The sequence below is a fragment of the Pongo abelii genome, chromosome 12, assembly GCF_028885655.2.
Source record: "Pongo abelii isolate AG06213 chromosome 12, NHGRI_mPonAbe1-v2.0_pri, whole genome shotgun sequence".
NCBI lineage: Eukaryota > Metazoa > Chordata > Mammalia > Primates > Hominidae > Pongo > Pongo abelii.
In genome coordinates, this window is record NC_071997.2 from 60,764,319 (window position 1) to 60,782,625 (window position 18,307).

The window sequence follows — 18,307 nt, forward strand, 5'->3', positions numbered from 1 at the left end:
CTGAGCCATCAGAAGCATCTTTCAGGGCAATACCGGCTTTATTACTATCTCTAAGTCACCAGGGCATAAAGCAAAAAAACTTATCATTTTCCTCCAGACCCACAATGCAGGTGACATGATGCAGGAAGCACCTGCATTGCTGACTGGCTGATAAGGAGGGGTGATGGACAGGGCTGCTGCAGTGCACAGCTCCAGGGGCTGCTATGCATGTCACAGTGCACATGAAAGGCGCCCTTGGAGGATGGAGGCAGGGCCTGCACAGCTTCTGCAGTGACCTGGCTGCTATGGGGTCCCCCAGTTTGACGTCCTCCCTGGGCACTCCAAGGCCACCAGCTGCAGGTGGCAGCACAGCAGGGTGTCCTCTTTAAAGACGGGGTTGCACTCGAATGCCTGCTTGTGGTCTGTTCATGGCCCCTTATGGCTAGTGCCCAACCCAATATGGACCCAGAGCCAAAAACCCAGGACAAAGAGGGGCCAAAAAAAAAACCATCAGGGAGGGAACAGCCCCAGGATCCCCTGAGTGGAGTGGCAGAAAGACCAGTCTTTCTCATACACTTGTTCTCTTAAAATCACTAAGGAAAACTCATGAATACATTCCTGCCAGAATATTTCCTCTCTAGGCCCCCAAACGCAGGGCAGTATCCACTTTATCCCTCGTTTCCTCGGTCTGTCTCTCCCTCGGGGCTCCCTCGAGCTCCATGGTGATGACATCCCTCTCTAAAGGCTGGGGACCAGGCTCCCCATCTTCAGGAGCCTGCTTGCTGAGGACAGGGGAACAAGAACCTGGAGAAGGTTAAGCTCCAGTACCGTTTGGAGAAGGCCCTGGAGGAAGAAGGCAGGAGCACACAGCTGCGGAGTATCGGGCCCAGCGGAGGCAGAAGGAAGAGACAGGCAGAGACAGTGGTTAGAGGTGTGTCCAGGCAGCTTCTTCAGCATGAGGCCACCGCATGCATCCCAAGGCCACCTCTGTCCACCGTGCTGTCCCCGGGGGTCCCAGGATATGCTTCTTCCCTGCCATTTCCTGCCACCTCCCAGGGTTGCCTGCCTCTGTGGCTCCCCCTATGACCATGCGTCCAAATGCTCCTCCCCAATTTTTCACACTATCTCCTGGATCTTCTCCTTCCCAATTTAAAGGCATCCCCATCTCCCAAATCCACCCGCGCCCTCCTCTCTGCAGGCTCCCTCCTCTCCTCTCTCTAATCCTGTCTCCATCCACTACCTCTCCTCCCTCACGTCCACACCACCCGCTGCCCAGTGCACCCTGCTTCTGCCCTCAGGACCCCTCCCCGGAAATTTGTCTCCAGAGTCCCCTATCCGAAGGACACTCGTGGACTCTTCTCTCTCTCACCCCCTCAGCAGCATCTGGCCAGCTAACCTCGTCTCCTTCCCAAACAGTCTCTCTGGATCCACACTGCTGGCCCCCACCCTGTTTGCCGAGCCTCTTCTACAGCCTTCCCATCTTCCTCCACCAAGCCCTGATCTGCTCCTTAGCCTAGACTTTCTGCTCCCAAACATCTCTGCTAAGCCCCAATATCTTACTGCTTAGTTCATTAATGTGTCCTACTGGCCTCTCACACTGAACTTGTCCAAAACTGGATTCTTCATCTTCCCCCTCAGAACCTGGTCTCTTCAAGTCTGACCCCACCATCTAGACAACCAAGCCAAAAGCTCCCATGCCACCCTTGGCTCCTCCTGCCCCTCATCACCCTGCCTGACTGACCACCAAACACTGGTGATCCTGTCTCCTGAACATGTCTCATGCCCGCCCACCCATCTCCTTTGCTCAGTGCAAGCCACCACCCTCTCTTGTCTGAATTCACCAGCATCCCCCTTTCACTTGGTTTTGACACCCTCTCCCAACAGCCCACGTGTGCTACAATCTGCAGCCAAGGCGGGCTTTCTAATAACGTCACTCTTTGTTTCAAGTCCTCCAATGTCTTCCCATCTGCTCAGGATGAAGTGCAGACTCTTCAAAGTAGCCTCCACAAGACCCCTAATCTTCCAGCTCCTGCTGCCTTCTCTGGGCATGTCTCTCATGAGATAAATTTCCCCTTGATGACCCCAAGTAGTGATGAACCACCTCCTGGGATACACGCAACCCCTGCCCTTCTGAATGCTAGCAGGTTGAAGGAGGCACCATGCTCTTTTAGCTTTGAGGCTTGGAGCTCAGTGGGCCCTGTGTCTGAAACGCACTTCTACCCCCACTCCTTCTGTACTTCCTATTCAGATGGCAGGTGTCCATTTAAATCTTTCCTGGTGCCCCAAGCTTAAGCACCCCCATAGCTCCCATAGCAACTTACACTTATTCCCATAGAAAGACACATCAATCCATCACCCGTGCTATCTCCACGTGTTCATTTGATTGTGTCCTTAGTTAAACCAGCAATTCTGTACACAGGGACCATAGCTGAATTCCCCCATCCAATAAATAAATGATTATGAATGGATAACTGAAGGGGAAGAGGGATGGTGAAGACAGATAGAAGAGTGGGTGGGTGGGAGGATAAAGGAATGAATTCAACACACACTGTCCTCCTTCCTAGCACCCATGCCTGCTCCAGCCTGACCCTGGGTCCTCCCCAGGCCTGCTCATTACTCCCTCTGGTTCAATGGGCTTTCTTTACTGCCAACTGAATCTAACCCATTTTTAGGGCCTAATTCAAGGTCTCTAGAAAATCTCCCCAAGATGCTCCAGAAACGTCTTATAACCTGACTCTGACTCTCTTAACCCCGTCTACGTGACCCTTTCCCCACATACCCCATTCCCATGGTCCTAAAGGATCTCTGATCATCTCACAGGCAGGAGTCCTGAGGCCTCTGCCAGCTCTTGAGCCTGGTTTTCAACTTTTTTTCTGGTCCAGCCCACTTGAGGGGTACAGCACCCCCCTTCCAGGACAGTAATTCTCACTGAAGGTGCTGTGAGCCTCACTGCAACTGGGAAGCCCCTCAGCACTGCTGGGCAGATGGGGTGTAGACTGAAAGTGCCACCAGAACATCCTGATTCACTGTCCTATGGGTGATGGGGGACTCTGATAAGCCTAATCAGAGGAAGCCACATTTGACCAGCTCCCGTCTTGTTCCCCTCAAATGCAGGGCAGACCAGGGGCGGCTGCAGAGATGGGTTCTACAGGTGTGCAGAGTGTTGATCAAGCCAGCCCAGACCAAGAAGACCCCAAGAACAAGTGAAGCTCTCTCCCCTACCAGAGCTGCAGCTATCCTCAAGCCCACTTCAGTCTATCTGTCCCGCTGGCCAGTTTACCATGAAGAACCAAGGCCCTGAGCCATGAAAGGCGCTGCCCCAGCCCAGTCTAGGGGCCACCACGTTAGACAGGAGTCACTCCCAGGGCAAGAGAAGTGTTGGCAAGCCTCCTGCATCAGCCTGGTCACCAGTAGCCTATGGACCCTCACTTCACCCAGCAGGGGACAGAAGACTCTGCAGTCACATCCTGGTTCCTCGGGGAGCTCCAGGCAGGGGGCAGCCAGGCAGGCTGGGAGGGCTCCATTGTCTGCCTGCCCCACCCAGCTCGTTAGGAACAACATGTTGCTCTAATTACACTTCCCAGGAAAAACAGTGTTTTAAATTAAGGCCTTGGGGGAGGAATGGGGGATGGGGGACCACTGGCTTTATTTTCCTGATTACAAAACACCAAATTTTTCCTTCCAGTGGATTTGGGGGAACAGGAGAGTACACCGGGTATATCTCAGAGTAAAAGCCATATACCCTGCAGCCTAGATGGGTGGATGGAGTGGTATCCGGTGGCCCCCACCCCTGAGCTGGCAGTAAAATCAGCCACAAAGCATACAATCCCTCCCACCAGGGCATCCCCTGCCCCAGCAGGAGAGAAGCAGCAGAAGCAAGAGTAATACTCTAAACCACGCCCCCTCCCCTCCCCACCTCCCCGAAATGGTCAGTACCACAAGCCCCATGGGTCTTCTTCTACACATGTTCTGTATCCTAGGGGGCCCTGGGCATTCAGGGACCCACCATCACTTCTGCTGCTGTGTGTGCGTGCATGTGTGTGCCCTCGAGAGTGTACACACTCGCACACGCTCACACGTGCATGCACACATTCTCCAGTTCTCAGGAAATCTAAAATTGCAGTTTCTTTGAACTCATTCCCCTTGGCAGCAAGGACTGCCTTTGTTCTCCAGACAAAAAGGAAAAGAAACGAGACAGAGGGCTCAGAAGAGGCGGGGAGAAGGAGGAAGCTGGGGCCAAGGAGCAAACAGGAAGAGTGAAACACGAAAGGAGAGTGGGAAGAGACTCAGGAAGAGAGGGAAAGACAAAGAAAACGCAGACCAGAGAGTGAAAAGGAAACCCTTCCCTCCATCTGCTCTCTCTGCGAGGACCCAGATCTCCCGGACATCATCAAAGCCTCAGACACACCATGCAACAGCCTGACTTCCTGACCAAGAGCCGCAGAGAGAGGCGTTCCAGATGGGCATAAAGCCTGGCAGAGGGGAAGCTTGTTGTCCAACAGGCCACATCCAGGAGGTGACATGCCCCCAGCCCAAGACACTGCTGCCTGGGCCACCTCCCCACATTTTCTACCAATCCCAACTTCAAAAGCTAGCTCAGTGGCACCTCTTCCGGGAAGCTATCCTCACTGTTCTGCTCTGGGAGCCTTCGACGGGCAGACAGTACTTCATCTCATTCACAGGCACTGTGGCTTGGAAATCTCCACACCTGGCTGCGCTAGCTGAAGGGCACTTCCCACAAGAGAGGATATCCTTAAACCATCCTTCAGAGTCACTTGCCCCATCCGTTCCTACTGGCCTGTCTCCAGTCCAGGCCCCTATCTCAACTGGCTCAAGAGCCTCCTAGCTAGTCTCTCAAACCCACACCCCCTGCAGCCAGACAGCTCCCCAACACACCCATCCTTCCCTCACTGCCCCCTGACTCTCATGGGCTCCCATGGCCAGGGGCTCAGGAGGAGGCTCCCAGCCCTCCAGGAAGGATTGAGCACACTTCACAGGGATCGGCCGGGAGCCTGGGAGCAGCCAGATGGGAGATACAAGGCAGGAGCTTGGTCACAGCAAAGAAGACAGAAAAACCCTGCTGCGGTCTTGCCTCCAGCAGGACCAGCGGCAACAGAAGGACCACCCAGCCCTGGGGCTTCTTAAAGCAAAGAGGACTCAGCATCTTGGCATCAGGCTTAGCCTTCAAGTGAGAAGGACATGGGCTGAGCTAGGGGTCCCAGGGCTGTTCCCTGGGACTGGGGGAGGTCACAAGGTCATCTTCTGGGGCTGGTCCCTGGACCAGCAGATCATTCATCCCACTGGGATAGGTCCTCCTCGGACCCTTGGAACCTGCTGGCCTGGCCCAGCCCTGTGCCTAGCACACTCCTAGGACTTGCTCTCCCCTGGCCCTGCTCACCCACACCCGCCCTCAGCCTGCGGCCTGCTTGGCCCTGCAGGGGGCACTCGGCGCTCTTCAGGCTCTGGCCCATAAGCTGCAGTTTTGATTTGCTTTCTGACGAGACTGCAGCCAGATCCCTGCCCTCGGAATCTGAGCCTTCACTGTTATATATTACGAATCCAGTTATTAAGGATTTTAACTTTTTTTTAATAACTCATCCCTGGGCTGGGTCTTCTTCAGAGCAGGCTGTGGGTTTTGGCCACAAAGTGCACTCAATCAACAGAGAGGGCTCCGTGCTGCTTCCCTGGACAGGACTCCACCTCCCTTTCCAAATCGGCAGTCTTTTGCAACTGCAGCCAGAAGCAGGAGGCCGCCTGTCAGGCGCAATTACAGCGAGCTCACTTGGCGGACCCCACCTCGGTCTGGGAGCAAAAGGAAGTGAGGTAAGGGGTGGGGGGCCTGTGGATCCCACATCCTGACTCTGCACTTCAAGTCCAAATTGCGCTGAAAATGTCAAATAGTGTCCGCTGTCAGTCTGGGGATTCCCTAATGGCAGGAAGTGGCTGCCCTTTTCCCAACGCCTCATCTGACCAGGGCTCTCCTTCCTGTCTCTCCACCCAGGTCTCTGCCACCCACCCTCTGGCCTGGCTCACGACAATCCACCCACAGATGCACAGGAGGCCATAGGGAACGTGCATCTCTCCTCCCATGGCAAAGGATGCAGCCTTGCTTTATCTAAACGCAAACTCTAAACTTCTTCCAGCCCCTAGGAGGTCCCCAGGTCACCCCATCCCCCAAACCAGCCAGGACCCAAACTGGTCCTTGGCCTTTCAAGCCAAAGCCATGTTTCTCACTTTCTTCCTAAGTGCTGATGGGCATAAAGACATTTGACTAATGCCACCTCCACCAGAAAGGCTTCCTTGACTACTCTGGCCCCTTCCAAACAATTTATTCTTCAAAATGTGCCACCTGGTACTTAATCATTTAAGACTCTGTATTGCTATTCATGTTGTCTGGGTGAAATCTGGCCTCCCAGCAGGACAGCAAGCCTTCTTAGACCAGGATCACCCCCAGGACACACTCTGAGGAGCCCTGAATCCACACAGAGCATGGGGAATAAAATCCAGACAGGTCTCCATGTGACAGGTGCCTGCTGGGCACCAGGAACCTGGAAGCCTCCAGGTGTGTGCTTGAAGGCTGGCTTCACCTTCCCTCCACCTCGGCCCACCCACCCCAACCACCACGCCCAGCTCACCTCATCCAGGATCCTCGATGTCTCCTGCACCTGGCCCACAGCCATGGGATGTGGCACATCCGGGAGATGGTGAGGGGGGTTGGGAAGGGAAAAAGTTCTCTATTAGTATCAAGGAGCACTAGGCGGGGCCAGAGGTCAGCATGCCAGATGCCAGCACTAAGAGGAGCCAACAGAAACCACCTCCCACCAAGGGTAAGAATATACACTTCCCAGCCACGACCCCGCAGTGGTCCCTGAGAAAGAAGGTGTGATGGATGTCAATGCAGAGGGACGCTGGGAAAGGCTAAAGCATAAGCCTGGACGCCAGGAATCTCTGGAAGCAACAAGAGGAAAGAGAAGAACAACAGGTGGTGGGAAGGGCCTGGGAGCCTGTGGCCTTGGCGAGCCGAGGAGAACCAACCTAGAACCCCCAGGAGCGGGCAGCACTGAGAGCAGGAGCTTAGGACAGGGAGGGAGAGCTGGAGGGGCAGGGCTGGTGAATGAGGGCTTGCATGAAGGGAGGGCCTCCCAAGAACTCTCTAAAAATTGTGTGGGCTGCCTTGTGAAGGACAATGGAGGTGTCCAAACACAGCCCAGATGACTGCTTCTCATAGATGCAGCTGAACTTGGCATGGAATCAGGTAATGCATCCAGTGCACCTGGGTACCAGTCAAAGCTCAACATTTTCTACCAAGACCTCCAGAAGAAGGAAGGAGAGCAGCAGTAAGGGAATGAAGCCCCCGTCCAGGAAGAGGAAAGAAAATGAGGTCTTGGTAAGAACAATTCAGTGGGAAATGTGGTCTGAATCAGAGCTTCTGAAACTCGTGCGTGTGTGAGAAGGCCCTGGAGGGCAAGTTGATACAGAGGTTGCTGGGCTGCTCCCTCAGAATTGCTTCAGTGGGCTTGAAGTAGGACTCAAGAATGGGCCACACTTTCAGAACCCTGGGGCTAAGTCAGTGATTCTTAGTCCTGGATGTGCATTAAGATTCCCTGGGCAGTGCTGTCCCAGAGATTCTAATGCTCAGCCAGCTGAAAGCCACTGGGCTGGACAATTATGAGGATCCTTCCATCTGGGATTCTGTGGTTCCTGGACTTCTCAGAGAAGGGCAGCAAAGGCCTGAGCTGGGCAGAGAGACTTTGAGCTCCCTCCAGCCCGGACCCTCCTCTGCTTGAAAGAGCTTCCCCGGGGGCTTGAGGCAGGATTGTGGTAATGTCTGACCACCCTTCCTAACCCAGAGAGATGCCAAACACAGGGAGACTGGCAATCAGTTTGAAGAAGGAAAGGTCAGATCAAGACTTACCTCAAAACCAGGAATATGGTGGATGGCCGGCTGGAGTGAAGAAAAGAGAGCTCTGGTCATGTGCTTGTCACCTAAGGCCCCCATCACCCTCATGACACTCATGGACTATGTCAGTGATCAGACAGTCCATGGTTTGCAGCCTCTATTCCTTGAGGGTAGAAGGGATGCTAGGTTGGCACTGTGCCCATCCCTCCAGACTCTGTATTGTATCACCCAGAGCAGCCCTACTCCTATTCAGTCTACATATTGGGGTTCACATCATACTAAGAGGAAGTTTGAAGGTACAGCTCCAACCCAAACCTCTCATTTTACAGCAGGGGAGTGACTGGCCCAGGGCCATGAGGCTCGGTCATGGTGAAGCCAGCACTGGAACGGGGATCCTGCCCTTGCCTGTCCCTGGAGTCCCTCACATTGTGGCAATTAAGGCTCCCTTAATCAGATCACAGAGGGCCTCCTCCCAGAAACCACGTCAGGATATGACCCAAGGAAGATTAAATCCAGTGACCAGAGGACTCAGACATTCCTGATCCCCAACATTCTATTCCGATGTGAGATGGTGTCCTGACTTAGGGTTCAGAAAATGGGTCTCAGCAGGAGGCCTGGCTTCAGAGGAGGTGTTCCAGGCTCCCACAGAGGGTTGGCCCCCACCCCACTCCTGCCTGGGCCTCCTGGATCTGGATACAGACCAGCCTCACCTTCTCTCTCTGGATGAGCTCAAAAGAGGCCAGCAGCTCCCCCGACGGCTGGCTGCCCCTCATCAGTGGGAACCAGGCCAGCCGGGGCATCCGTTCCAGACTCGGTTGACAGATGCAGCGACCCATAAACTCGTCTGCACCCTAGACCAAGCGTAGAGAGACAAGAATCAGCATCCCTTACCCAGGGCTCTAGGGAGCCTCAGAGAGATCAGGTCTACATGTGCCTTCTGAACTAGAAAGGGCCTCAGTAGTCAGGGCACCCCCTCCCACAAAATGGTGAATTCTGCTCTCCTTAGCAGGACTCAAGGACAAAACAAGCTGTGAGTAGCCTGTGGTGACTGTTACTAGGTTTGAATTCCCATCATGGTCGGGAAGTCCCTCTGGACAGCTAAACACTGTCCAACTGTGTTTGCCCTGCTATAATTTAATCAGCACGGAGACTATTGGAGACCAGACAGACAGCCTCCTGGCATTTCTCTAATGCCCTCAGCAGTACAGGTTTTTGCAGTTCCAGGGACTTCTGTATCTCCTGCTCATTTCACCCTTAAATTCCCCCCCACTTTGCAAATGGGGAAACTGTGATCACATTCATCAAATTAAATGATCCTGGACAAAATGATGTTTTCATCAAGGAAGGTGCCTTTTCTTCAGGCACCTTCCTTGACTCCCTGCTGCCCGACTCCCTGCTGCCCAGAAGACAGATCTGTCACACTGGATCCAGGGGCAAGCCCCCTCAGGGCTCCAGCAGCCTGCAGCTCGTACCGCTGCCCTCCCGCCCTGTTCTGCACTTGCACTCAGTCCTGCCAAGTCCCCCTGAGAAGTGCCAGCCCTGATGCCTGCCTCCCTCCTGCTCCGAAGGTGCCAGGGCCTGTGCCCTTCTCCAAACAGTCCCACATGGACTCTTCCTCCGGTTGCTCATTCCTCCCCATGGTACCAGCTTTTCCTTCCAAGTACCCCAATGTTGGACCCCCAGCCCAGGCCCACCTTACCCATGGCCAGCTGCCCCCGCCATCTGGTGAGGCATATAGACAGCATCACCTTCCCCCACCCCTGCTCACCACACCCACCCAGGGAACCTGACGTTTGGTCAGGGCAACTCTTACTGACAATGTCTTCTAAACCCAGTCCCTCCCCTTTCATCCCACCACCACCTCCAGCACAGGCCGGGCCTCTTTGCCGTGCGCCCAGTGGATCTCTTCCAGCAGCATCCAGCTTCCTCTTTGGAAAATGCTGCCCTGATGTCAACACTCTCCTGCTCCCCTGGCCTCATACTCTCTTCTCCTCCTTCCAGGCCTCTGCCTTGCACCGACACCCCAACCCCACATTTCCTCCAGGGCCTGGGTCTTTCCCAAAGGCTTTCCTGACATTCCAGCCCATAGCACTCTCTCCCTCCTGGGAGCCTCCTAGAGCTGCTCTGTCCAATACAGGAGCACCAGCCACCTGCAGCTATTTAAATTTTAATTTTACTTCGTTAAAATGAAATAAAATTTACAATTTCATTTCTCAGCTGCACCAGTCCCATGTCCAGTGCTGTGCAGCCTCGTGCAGCTAGAGGCTCCCTTTTCGGACAGCACAGCCCTAGAGCTCGCCTGTCACCACAGGAGATCCTGTGGGACAGTTGTGGTAAGAGGCCCTGCCTGTGGCACAGAGCTGGGAGGCACTCGGGGACGCGTGCTCTCACATGGAGGATTCTCCACTGGGTGGGTGTCTCGGCTCCCACCTAAACAACGAACCCCAAGTGAAGGGCCACTCAGCCACTAACGCAAGTGTTTGATGTACATTTAAGGATTCCACGCAGCTCCTCAATGAGAAGAAGGGACTAGCCTGGGATCACACAGGCAAGGCAGAGGCAGAGAAAACCCAAGCCCCTGACCCACAACCAAGCACCTCTTCCAGGTATGTTCCCTTTCACTGATGAGCAATGTCTGCTGTGGGAACGGCATCCATGCTAGCAATCCATTTTTAATGACTCTAAAATAGTTTTAATTGTTCTAGGGCCCGCGGAGTTAGGGAAGCACCCATCTGGCTGGGCAGCCACGAGTCCCTGGAGACCCCACCTTTGCACATGGTCCCTCCCTGTGAGGGGACGAGGCAGGAGCTGGGCGGACTCACATAAGTGTCATGGTCGTACAGCTCCACCACAATGCTGGGCGGCTGCTCAGCAACTGTGGCCGGCTCGCCGAAGATCTCGATCTCATAGAAGATGAGCGTCTGGTCCCAGGTGGGGTTAAGGGTGTTCTTCACCACCACCGTCTTCTGGCTCTGGTGCAGGAAGGAGACGATGGCATAGGGATCTGCATGGGCCGGAGAGGGGGAGGGGAGACAGGAAACAGCAGGGACCATGAGAGATGTCTGCTCCAGAGCCATGTAGGGCCACAAAGCTGGAACAGGGTTGTGGCTGCCACTCTGGAGCAACAACATTCATGCTGGGATGCATCTTCCCTATGGGGCTCTCCTAGCCCCACCATGAGGCCAGCTGGAGGCCACAGCAGGGACATGGAGCCTGGGTCCTGGCAAATGGGCACAAGATCCAGAGAGCATCCCCTTTTGTGCCGCTTCCTGAGCTGTGGCTGCCGGAAGCAGGGTCCAGCTGGGGGAAGTGAGTGCGTGTATGGTATATTCATTTATTCATTCATTCATCCAGCAAGCATTTATTGAGTGCCTTCTTTATGCCAGGCTAGGGGCTAGGTGCTAGGGGCTGAGAATACAATTTGAACTAAATATAAAATATCCACACAAGCTAATGTAAAATTACGATTTGGGTCAGAGCCTTGAAGAATAGACATAAAATGCAGTGAAATGTGTTAGGGAGGGATCTGGCTTCCTTGAGGAAGGGGGAGCAGAGCAGAGCTGCTGGTGTCTGTGAGCTCTGGGATGCCACCAGACTGACGTGGCTAGGTCTGCATTTCAGCAAGCTCACTCTGGCTGCCACATGGAGAACAGACTGGAGGGAGCATGAGGTCTAGGGAGACCAGTTCTGAGGCCACTGCAGTGGTCCGGGGAGGAACGATGGTGGCTTAGATGGGTGTGGGGTGCTAAAGGGAAGTGCACAGACTCAGCAGCTATTTAGCAGTAGGAGTGTGAGAGAAACCCAAAGCCCCCGCAGCTCCCTGCTGCCCCCAAACTCCTTTCCAGCCTGCCAGCCTTGGCCACTCCAGCCTAGGACTCAGCCACAAGTCATCCCCTCTACCTTGTCCCAAAGGCAACTTGGTGTCACTAAAGCAGACTCTAGGGCAGTGGTTCTCAAATGTGAGCATGCTGCAGAATCATCTGGAAGGCTCATTCAGGCTGCTGGGCGCTGCCCCCAGAGACTCGGATTCAGCAGGGCCGGGGTGAGCCGGAGAATGTGCATTTCTAACAAGTTCCTAAAAGTAATGCTCATGCTGCCTTCTGGGACCACATTTTGGAAACCAATGCAGGAGAGGGACTGAGTGCATATAACTTGGGAGAGGAACACAGGGCTTGGATGAGGGGACTCCCTTCAGCTTCTCCTAACGGGATGTCACCTTGAGGGCTGAACCCAGTGCCTAACCATGTACTCAATACCCTTGGCACCCTACTCCATCCTGCAATGGCCTGTGCCCTCTGAGCCCCACAGTCCAGCCCCAGCACTGCCATTCACTCCCCATGTGACCTCAAGAGGGCCTCAGTGGCCTCAGAGGTAATGGCCTCTGTGTTGCTGGCCTCAGAAGGATGCAGGTTCAAACACAACCCAGGGTCTGGGATGGGGAGACAGGGCTTCCGCACAAAGGGGAGAAGAGCAAGACGGGCTCCCTGGCCACAAGAAGACCAAATGGGACACCATGGCCACTGCACAGGTGGCAGAGAGAGGGGCTGGCAAGGAGTGACCAGGAAAGAGGTGGGAAGGTTGGGGTGGGCAATGGCAGGAAACCCATCAAGGGATGGAGAGAGCAGGGTCCAAGGTTGTGCCTGTTGCCCAAAGAGCTGGTTTTAAGAGCAGGAGGTATCTAAGTTAAGGGGCGGGCTCAGCCATGGCCACCCACTGGCTGAGCAATGCTGGGTCTGGTTAATAGAAGGCAGCCACCAGCCTGGGATCAGCCTGACAGCCATCAGGCACAAATCATGGAGGACTTCCTGCAGGAAAATGGTTTTGAGCCTGATTCTGTGGAACAGAAGAGGGCAATGGGAGGCCCTTGGCAGGGGAAGGAGCCAGAGAGAACTGCCCACCCCCACCTGGTGGGAGCCTCCCTGGCGTGGGGCTCCCCTTTCCATGCACTGGACCTGGCAGGGCTGGCCCTGAGCCCCTTCCGTCCTGCCCCTGGCAGGGCCCAGCGGCATCTGTGCATTTAATGAAACCGTCTGGCTGTGATACCATCAGCTCCAAGCTCGGCAGAGAACCTCTCCAGGTTCCAGTAAGGAAAGGAGGGCGCATTCCGATAAATAAAACCATATTAGAGAGCCAGCGAAAAAGCCCCTTTTGTTCCCGCCCCGCCCCGTGCTTCCCTACGCTTTATTTTTATAAGCGTGCGGGCCCCAGACCGAATGCGTTTACACAAAGATCACAATTGCACATTGTAGCGGCTGTGCACGCTGTATTGGTGTTGGCAGCACCCCCCACGCTGGCCCCCGAGCAGGCTGACTCCTTCCAGCAGCCCCACCAGCCCAGGCAATGAGCTCAGCGCTGGGGGGGAGAACGGGGAGGGGGTGGCTTTCAAACAAAAATCACCCAGACCTACACACGTGCCCCACCCGCCCATGGGAGGAAAAAACACACAACAAAGGCATTGTAAAGAGCAGGCCTGGAGGCCTGGGGCCTCAGACACTGGGCTACTGTGTGCAGGGGCCTGGCCTCTCCCTGCACGGCACCCCACTCCTCAAAAAAAAAAAAAGGAAAAAGGGGAGTAGGGGTGTTGCTAGAGCAAGGTGGTCAGATGAAGGACAGCCAGACACACTCACAGACAAATCCCTCTTCCAGGAAAGCTAAGAGGAGGGAGAGGCAGATTCCCAAAAAGCGGTGGAGGGGAAGGTGAGGGGGCTGGGTTTTGTGTGTGCATCACAGCATAGGGCTCTCCCCAGGGCCACACCCACAAGCCATATGCAGCCCGCAGCGTGCCCTAGCTGAGGCAAGCACTTTGGATTGCAGCTCTGAGGACCACAGCTGCCCCAGGGAGGATCCAGCCCTGAGCACACAAGGATCCTACCTCACTGCATCACCACAAGGGAGTCAGGGACCTGTCACCAGGCCCCAGGCAGATGATTCCTCAGCTGGATCCAGAGCCCTGCACCAGGCTGTTCGGGCTGAGCCCTGCTGCTCAGACCTTCCTGGAGCTCTGGGGAGGACCTTCTGCGTTCACAATACACTAAGCTTTCCTCCTTGGCCTTCCCACCAACCCCTCAGACCACCAGGGTCGGGGACAGAGTGGGAAGTATCACCCCATTTTTCTGAAAAGGGAGCTTTCCCCAGGAAAACTAAGTCGCTCGGCCATGATGGTATGTACTAGACCCCCTGACTCCTAGTCCAGTGCTGCTTCCACCATGCCACCTCATAGGAAAGGGCCCTTCAGAGAGGGTGGGATCGACTGCCGATAATCAAGGCAATGCAAATTAAAACTAGACTCCAGCAATATTTTTCCTATAAAATTAAGAAAAATTGTTCAAAATTATAAAAAGCCAGTGTGGGCAAAGAGTCGATGAAATAGGTACTCTCCTTTATTGCTGGAAGCAATTCAGCAACCCTTCAGAAAAGCAATTGGGCACTATGCCCTGAAAAACATAAAACCATTTATACCCTTTTCCCATATTCCTGGGAGTCATCCAGATTCACCAAAAAGCTAGATGTATGTACAAAGATGTTCACTCTTGCGTTATTTGTATGCATCATTCATTCACTATACAATTATTGATTGGCTACCCTGTGGGAGGTTAGCACAGTGCTAGGAATAGGAAGATGAATGAGACGTAATCCAGGCTCTTAAGAGTGTGACTACTGGTTGGAAATTGTAACCTAAACGGGTATAATACAAGGTGATATGCTACTTAATAGTGAAGTATACAGGGGCAGTGGTGAGGAGCACCTAATGTCGCCTGCTGGCATCAAGTCAGGCCTCCCAAAGCAGGTCTCAAGGATGAGCAGGTAGGCCGTGCAGACCAAGGAAAAGGGGGCATTCCAGGCACAAGAACAGCACGGGCAAACACACCAAAGACTTTAGGCACTCGGGGAGCAGAAAGCCATTGGTCTGGCTGAGGGGATGAAGGGAGCACCAGGGCAGTGGGGACAGTGGAGGCAGGAGGAGAGGAGGGGCAGATCACAAATAGTCCTGGATTCCTGCTGAGCAATTTGGACTGAATCCTGTAGATCAGTGTTTCCCAAAATGTGTTCTTTGAGTGGTGGGTTCTCTGGGGAGCTAATGAGTGCTTAAACAGATTAAACAGGCTCCTTCCCTGCAGCCGCCTCAGAGCCTCTCATATGCCACTGTGCATTGTAAATCTCGAAGCGTGCAGTGTTTCCCAGTCTCTCTTACTCAGGAACCCTTTTTAAGTGGAGCATTTCACAAGCCTCCAATGCACTTTGGAAAACACCTCCTTAAGCTCATCTGGTGGATTGCCCCAGCCAGAGCCAACCTTAACAAAAAGCTATGCTTAAAAAGGGGTTGGGAATGAAGACTGGAGTTCAGACTTGGGAAACCCAAAAGCAAGAAATCCCCAGCACCACCCAGGACTGAGTCTGAATCTGAGGGAAACTAAGGCACTGGTCATCAAGACGTGGCCCCAGCTGTGGGCAGCTCTGGCTCATCAGACCTCACTGCAGCCTGGTCTGGCAGGACCATCCCATAGGATCACCTACCTGGCCCACCGCTGTGACCTTACCTGGAGCTGTAAGGCCAGCAAAGAGGGCACAGGACCTTCTACTTTCTTGAGAGGTACTCACCCCTGTAAATTAATAAATGATGTGGCATCTGGTCTATCAGCCATCTCTCATTGGCTCGGTTAGCCAAGTTGGACCCCCTGAGCCCAGTGACCTGGGAGGGTCTCAGAGAGGGATTTCTGGGCCCCTCCTAAGCTGAGGGCTATCCCTTGGAATGGAATGTGGTGACCTCATGATAGAGCTGCCTGAGGGTCGTCCATCTGGGCGGGCAGCTCTACAAGCAGAGCTTAAGATCCCTCCAACCACAACAGCAGTTCTTAGCTGGCAGAAGAGGCCAAACTGACACCTTCCTCCCTGGTTCCCTGTGAGAAACGCCAATCTACAATGAAAAGTAACTCAGCTCAGGCTACCATTCAGGGAAGCAATGCTACCCACTCTACACCAAAGGGGTGGGCAGGGCAGAGCTAGGTGTGGTGTTGGTGATGTGTTCTAAGTCCTCTCAAGTCATAGCTTTTCATTTCAAAGCAAACCCAGTACATACCACAGATGTTCACAAAGCAGTGGCAACCCCACCCCAACAACAAAAAGAAGTCATCGAACTGGCCGGGCGGAGTGGCTCACGCCTGTAATCCCAGCACTCCGGGAAGGTGAATCGCCTGAGGTCAGGAGTTCAAGACCAGCCTGGCCAACACGGGGAAATCTCGTCTCTACTAACACAAAAAATTAGCTGGGTGTGGTGGCGGGTGCCTGTAATCCCAGCTACTTGGGAGGCTGAGGCAGGAGAATCGCTTGAACCTGGGAGGCAGAGGTTGCAGTGAGCCAAGATAGCGTCATTGCACTCCAGCCTGGGCAACAAGAGCAAAACTCTGTCTCAAAAAAAAAAAAAAAGAAGTCACTGAATTAAGTATCACTTTATGTTTTTTATGACTAATTGCTGCACAGGGCACACACATTAATAAACACACAAGCACACACCACAGATGCCCTTCCACTGGTCCAGAGAATTGATACCCCAGCCATACACTCAAACCCCACCCAAGGTGCAACCCTCAGGCCGTCTGGATGGCAATATCTCTAGGAAAGCCTCCCTCTCCCAAGTTCAATATTATTCAACAAGTGTTTTCTGGGCAACCCCTACCTATCTCCTCAAACATTCGACCAGGGAGAAGGAGCGGTCATGGCCCCAATGTCCGGGCAGCCCCCGAGACCCACCACATAGAGAGAAGCAAAGAGCACAGCAGAGGGCTGTAGGAGCCCCCGGGGAAAGGCCCAGCCAGAGAGCCACAGGTCAGAGGCACTGGGAGAATGGCTCCAGGAGGGCCCTCTCTGCCCCAGACACCCGGCAGGCAGCTGGAAGCTGCACCAGCGACAGACACCGTGCCAGGCCCTCCCCCGGCCCCAGACATTCCAGATTCACACATGAGTTTCCTCAGAGAAATGCCAGCCGGTGGCCATGCACAGCCTCCGGCCGCCAGCCGCCCCAGGGTCAGTTCCAGGGGAGAAATTGCTTTGGTTTAGGGTTTGGGAGTGAAAATAAACACTCTGGGTTTTATAGGTTCACCCATGTTGGCTGCTGTTTTCCTTTCCAGCAGCTGCTCAATCGGGCCTTTCATTCAGAAGCCAGTGGCCTCTGAGGAAGCCCTGGGCAGTGCCCTCAAAGCTCAAGGGATGTTTATTTGGGGGGGGGGTGGGGCCAGGATGGAAAGTGTGACGTCTCCGCAGACCAGTGCCACTGCCCTACCAATGCCGTCTCCAGAGGCGAGCATAGGCTCCCAGCGCTGGGCCCTTGGAGGAGTTCCCTCCCCTCTCTGCAGGGTCCTCGGCCCGCAGGGCCCACAGAGGACAAGGGGGCTTCTGCCTGGGCCCCACCTGGCCACCCCCCTCTCACAAACCCGCTCCCTGCACCCTCACCTCTCACACCCTTCCGGGAAGGGAGAGGAAGCAAGGCTATAAACTCTTCCATGTCCTTTTTCTCAGAGTAAGTTCTAATCGTCAGACTCCTGGACAAGTTTCCCAAGACAAGTTAGCCACTGCAGATGCCTATCTGGCCTGGGCCTGTCAATTCTGGCGGGCTGCTGCTGTATACACTTGCAGAGGGAGCTCTCAGGACCTTGGCCCCAAAGAGGGAGCTCTCAGGACCCTGGCCCCAAAGCAAAATTGGGTAGAACTTCCTCATCCACCCCGCACCTGGCTGCACAGAGCTGGAGGATGGGTCACTGAGGGCCACAGCTGCTGGAGAGGAGGACGCAGACTGGACCCCACATCAGGGAGGAGAGTGGACCAGCAAGGAAGCCGGCAGATGGCCATCAGCTGCAGAGCCATGCTGTGACCAGGAAGTCACTCCCATGGAACTCAGTTCTACTCAACCAAACAGCAGGCACTCAGACAGTGATAGCCTTGGGTTCCCTTCCAAGCTCTGTCACTTGGCAGCTATTTTAATGCAAGCATTTAGTTAACCTATCCGAGTTTCTGTTTCTTCACCTATAAAATGGGGATGTTGACCACCTGCTTCACAGGACAATCGTAAGGGTTACATGAAATAATGTCAGCAAAATGCCTGGGCACATAGTGAGCACTCAGCAAGTGTTTGTTCTTTAGCCATCAAGTGCTGCAGGTTCAAAGGTAAGACAAGACCCTTTCCTGGGGAGCTCATGGTCAGAGCAGGAAGGAGGTGGCAGAGACAGACCACTGTTGATCTGTGCAGAGGGGAAGGCCTCTGAGGGAGGTGCTGGTGAGGAACTGGCCAAGTGCTGAGGGAAGGAGCAACCAGCTTGGCTTGGGGAAGTCAGAGGGCATCTGGGCTGGGCCTTGAAGGATAACTAGGAGTTTGCTGGTTAGAAATAGCGAGCAAATGTGTTCTAGACAGAGAGAGCACTGAGTGCAAAGGCCAGG

At 54.3% G+C, this 18,307-nt stretch overlaps 1 protein-coding gene across 16 annotated transcripts in view; it reads right to left on the minus strand.

Moving 5' to 3' along the window:
• The window catches only part of DYSF (dysferlin), a 251,913-nt gene that overhangs the window by 78,047 nt on the left and 155,559 nt on the right, over positions 1-18,307 (minus strand). For all 16 annotated transcript variants that reach the window (XM_024242004.2, XM_024242000.2, XM_024242002.2 and 13 more), the window contains 4 exons: positions 10,702-10,883; positions 8,590-8,730; positions 7,895-7,924; positions 6,615-6,644 (listed from right to left, as the gene is read on the minus strand). In XM_024242004.2, coding sequence (XP_024097772.1) covers positions 6,615-6,644; positions 7,895-7,924; positions 8,590-8,730; positions 10,702-10,883 — 383 coding nt within the window. The remainder of the gene's footprint in view (positions 1-6,614; positions 6,645-7,894; positions 7,925-8,589; positions 8,731-10,701; positions 10,884-18,307) is intronic.